General features: G+C 44.3%; 1 protein-coding gene across 2 annotated transcripts; it reads right to left on the bottom strand.

Moving 5' to 3' along the window:
• Positions 1–459: 459 nt before the first annotated feature.
• LOC117920729 (protein OCTOPUS-like) lies at positions 460–4,521 on the bottom strand. 2 transcript variants are annotated; one of them, XM_034838326.1, is made up of 2 exons: positions 2,293–4,521; positions 460–1,255 (listed from the first exon to the last, which is right to left on the bottom strand). In XM_034838326.1, the coding sequence occupies exon 1, from the start codon at positions 4,298–4,300 to the stop codon at positions 2,309–2,311; it is 1,992 nt and encodes a 663-aa protein (XP_034694217.1). In that variant the 5' UTR covers positions 4,301–4,521; the 3' UTR covers positions 460–1,255; positions 2,293–2,308. The 2 variants fall into 2 exon arrangements, with proteins under 2 accessions (XP_034694217.1, XP_034694218.1); XM_034838327.1 differs by having other exon boundaries at positions 2,302–4,521.

Below are 4,521 nucleotides of genomic sequence, written 5' to 3'. Positions count from 1 at the left end.
GACTCGGCACTTAGCTCTTTTCACTCCCCATCTGATCTTATCAAGTACTGGTGTTCTACTGATGGGATATCAAGCACTTGGAACCGTACACATAAACATTAACATTCGGTGTCAGCCTGAGGTTGTGCGGTTCCAACTCCAGCTTCCAAGTTAACCCTGTAGCTCAACAACCATGCTGACAAAAAAAATGAACTCAATTCTCTTAACTCATCAACTGTATGACTCCATTTTTGCAGTACATGCTCCTTTCCATCCGGGTCCTTCAAACCCAAGAACATTATGAACAAAAATTGTATCAGTTTTTACGAGAATTGTGAAGCCAATTGCCATCTCTAAAATTAATAAAGATGATGAATAAATCAAGGGGCGCCGATCCAAGACCAATGTGAATTCAAGAATGAGATTGATTCCATTTCAAAACCACATTTTTAGCATTCAACCTAGAAAATTAAATGGATAGCATTTGAAACCCCTTTGGAGCATTGATATTTAAGGCATGATTTCGTCAATTTTCTTATTGATTTACAAGGAAATAAGAGATTCAAAACCAAAAACATTCTATCTCAATTTTGACAAATCAACCAACTCATCTCTGAACCATTAACCAATGGCAAATACAGGATACAGACCCACAATAAATAAAAGTAAAATGATGAGGAAGAAGAGGACGGAAAGAACTGATGCCTTCTGAGTTAATAATTCTCTGGACATGAGTACTCCATGTTCTCAGCAGCCTTTTTGTGAAAGTTCTTGGATCTCAGCCTTCTGCCTTGTGTCTTTTTTTTCTCTTTTCTTTTTTTCTGTTCAAGAAACAGATTGTGCTTGATATGCCTGCACTCCTATGGAAGCAAAGACTTGCAACATTGCATCCACCAGTTTCACCAAATCCATCACTCTGTCAAACTAAAACATGGGCTATGAGTTCATATGTTAGCAGGGAAGAGTCTAACATTACACATTCCAGCTGTTGAAGTTTAAAATAACACAATACTGCTGTTGAAGCCCTCTCCAGAAATGGCTGGCTCTTGACTTTCCATCGATATTGATATTGATATTGCTCTCTTCGCTGACCCAGACCTAATAACCAGGCTTGAACATAGCTTTGAATAATGAATCATCATCAGTATCTGCCGCCTGCAAAATCCCATAAATGCAGCTTTCTGTGCAAAACCCAAAGTGGCCCTTCGCTCCAACTCTGCTACCAACAGGGGTAAATTTGAGCTGTAGAACCTCCTGCATATAGGACAGGTGTTCACTGCATATGAACAAAAACCCATGTTACTCGGGTGAGATTAGAGCAGAAGCATACGGGTAAAAAGGGAAGGCACAGCGAATTGAAGAACATGCCACAATTTTTCCACTTCTCATTTTAGCTATGTGTATTGTAACGATATTGAGCTCTGATTAATGTCAGACATTATATGCTATTCATTCTTGCAATTATATCCTCCTCTGAACTAGAAGGATGAATGTACCATGTTTGCATTGCTACACCATCTTAGAAACACAAAGGACCAACCATGAGCTCTCAGAGAGACTGACCCATCAGCAATCAATGAACTCATCTAAGAATAATCACAAGTATGACCTCAAAAAGAAACATTCACATCAATGCCACCCAGACGCTGAAACATAGAGAAAATGAAAGCTAAATTGATTTCAACAAACTAGAGTTTGGCACAGTGAAAATATAACTTGATCAATCGAAGAAAACAAACAATTGAAGTTGAAGTTGGTGTGAGCTAATAAAAATCCTATTTATGTAGTTTTAAAATTCCAAGTGGGATCCAGGTGAAAGCTCACCATTAGGTCACATCTAAAAAAGGTTGAATATTTGATAGCAAAGTACGACCAAGAAGATGTCTACACTTTCTCGTTTCCAACCAATCAACTCTTGACAGATAGCCAGTTCTGAGTCCACATTAGCATCACCCTCATGTGCACATTGTAAATGTAATACCAACTTTCAACAAACACCAAATTGCACATAAGAAAAGGTTAAAAAGGAAACGACATCGGGTCCTAAGGCCAGCATATCTGCATTTGTAATCTACACGCTACCTTTTGTAGAGATTTATTTTGCACGTAGGAAAATTCAAAGCCCTAGAAACAATATGATCAGTGGAAAGAAGATACTGAAACTCTTGTTATTGGAATAATTGAAAAAGCATGCAACATGCAGGAAAGACAAAATGCAGGGTGCTGTTTTATCCAAACCACCATCAAGAATACATAGACATGTGTAATTTACACAACAAATGCAGCAAAAATAACAGTAAATCAAAAGAACACCTGATTGACCTTCAACTCAATATAGCCGCAATACACTCCTTGCAATAGAATGTGAGTTACTTGGTCTAGTCTTCCCGGAACCACCTCTCCGACTGCTCCTTAGAGGAGTCAAGTAAAACCTTAAGAGGCCATTGTCGATGTTGTTTGGTGAATACCTAGCACTCCGATTCCGCTCCAACACAAACTCATCTCTCCTCTTTTTCCCATGCCCATTGCTCTCGGCGCTGCTTTTCCTTGTACTGCTGAATGATCCTCCCATGGTAAACGAATTCCTCGAGCTAACACTGCTATTGCTTCGAAAGACCTTCCTGTTAAAAGCTCCTCGTACATCTCCGTTGCGCTCGCCCCGCAGTTCTGGCCAGGACTCAGATAAGGACCGCTCAACCCCATTTACCCTGCTGAACCTATCGTCATCCTCATCCTTGGTGCCACTCCTGCGGTGTATAAAACCCCATATATTCCAAGCCTTGCTCCACCGGCTGGACTTCTTGGAGCCCTTCCGCTCACCGTTCCCGGTGACGGAAGCAGCATCCCTAAAAGCCATTTCAAAGGTCTCTGAGCAGTCATCCCGTAGAGAATTAGAGTTTGAATCCCTCAAATCTTTATCAGCAGGTATCAATTTTGGTCCATGGAAGTAATCAATGGTTGCTGGAGACACCTTTGCATTTGAAACCGACTTCGACTCATCCAAATCCGCCACTACCGCTGCAGCTGTCTTCCTTATGGAGTTGGACCGATCGAGACTCTTCCTCCGCCTGGAAGACGAGTCGGAGTAGTAATCTCTAGTCTGAGCAGACCCACCAGGAATGGACTCATCCTCATTGACAGAAGAATTCCTAGGCTCCTCAACAGGAATTTGATTATCGGACCTCTGAACTGGTACCGGAGCATCCTCCACCACAGAAACCATAGGCGGTAGACGGGGAAAGGTCCGTCCAATCAAATACCCATCCCAAGAAGCCCTAGGCTCATCAAATGAGTACCTGGGATCATCGAACGAGATACGACCAGCATCAAGTGAGAACCTGGGATCCGTGTCGCAAGATCGCCGGCCAAAACCGTAATCGGCGATCTCCGACTGTGTTTCCCTGTACTGCCTCCCAATGGGCTTCTCCACCGGCAATGTGGCGGAGCCACCGCCATTGTCACGCTTTTTCATTTTCTGCTTTCGCCTCCATTTCTGTAATTTCTTGCTGAACACTGAGGCCGCCGACCAGAAACTTCCGGCAATCTCCTTCAAATCTCTTCCCGGTGGCTTCTTGTTCTGAGAATCGAGATCTATGTGATCCTTCATGGTCTTAAAATCTTCTGGTTCTTGTAGCAGTAGTTGTTGTTGTTGTTGTTGTACCTGTTGTAGTTGTTGTTCCTGTTCCTGTTCTTCTTCTTCCTCTATGATTTCCTCAACCCTGTCTTCGACACCGTTCACCACCACATTGGGTTCCTCAGAAACCCTAATTTCGTCCTCGGTCTCGTCCTCTTCTTTGGACTCGAACACGGGACCTCCGACACAAGAAGAGCCCAAATTTCTGGTATCAACCTCAACCTCACCCCAAGCTTCCCGCTTGGAACCCTTGCGTTCGTCGTCGAGGTTGAAAAGGGTCCAGAGAGTGTTCCGAACCCTAACGTCACAGGACTTCCTCTGGGGCTCGACAACGCCAGAGAACCCCTCACCTTTGGAGGCGGAAAAGGACTTGGTGCGGCGGAGTTCGGGGAAGAAGGATGAAGAAGAAGAGGGTTTGTGACGATAGGAGTTGGACTTGTCGGGACCGCCACCGGAACCCTTGAAGATGGCCTTAAGGGCGGCGGCGGCGGTGGAGGAAGTGGCGATAGAGTTGGAGGTGGATTTGCGAGCGGAGGAGGACTGATCTAAGCCGGCAAGGCGTTCGCAGAGGCATGAGGGGCAAAAACCAGTGAAATGCTCGTCAGGATGGCGGTCACAGGCAAAGGAGGAGCGGTGGGGCTGAGGCAGAGGCTGAGGTTGAAGTTGAACTGGTTCTGAAGGATTCATAACCGAAGGTGTGCAATGCACACTCTGCTCATGTTACGCTCAAACACACGCACAAACTGAATGAGTGAGTGAGAGAAAGAGTATGTGTTAAGTGAGAGAGAAAGAGAGAGAGAGAGAGACTGTGAGTGCGGTGAGGGGCTTTAGGGGTCTGGGTTTAGTCCCAACGGACAGTAAGAAAGTGAGAGAAAGAAGGAAACAACGGGAAAACACAAAGAAAATCT

The sequence above is a fragment of the Vitis riparia genome, chromosome 8 (assembly GCF_004353265.1).
Source record: "Vitis riparia cultivar Riparia Gloire de Montpellier isolate 1030 chromosome 8, EGFV_Vit.rip_1.0, whole genome shotgun sequence".
Lineage (NCBI taxonomy): Eukaryota > Viridiplantae > Streptophyta > Magnoliopsida > Vitales > Vitaceae > Vitis > Vitis riparia.
This window is presented reverse-complemented; position numbering and strand designations above follow the sequence as displayed.

What these genes read in the sequence shown, in the direction of transcription:
- LOC117920729 (XM_034838326.1), bottom strand. Translation starts at nt 4,300, where the DNA reads ATGAATCCTTCAGAACCAGTTCAACTTCAACCTCAGCCTCTGCCTCAG.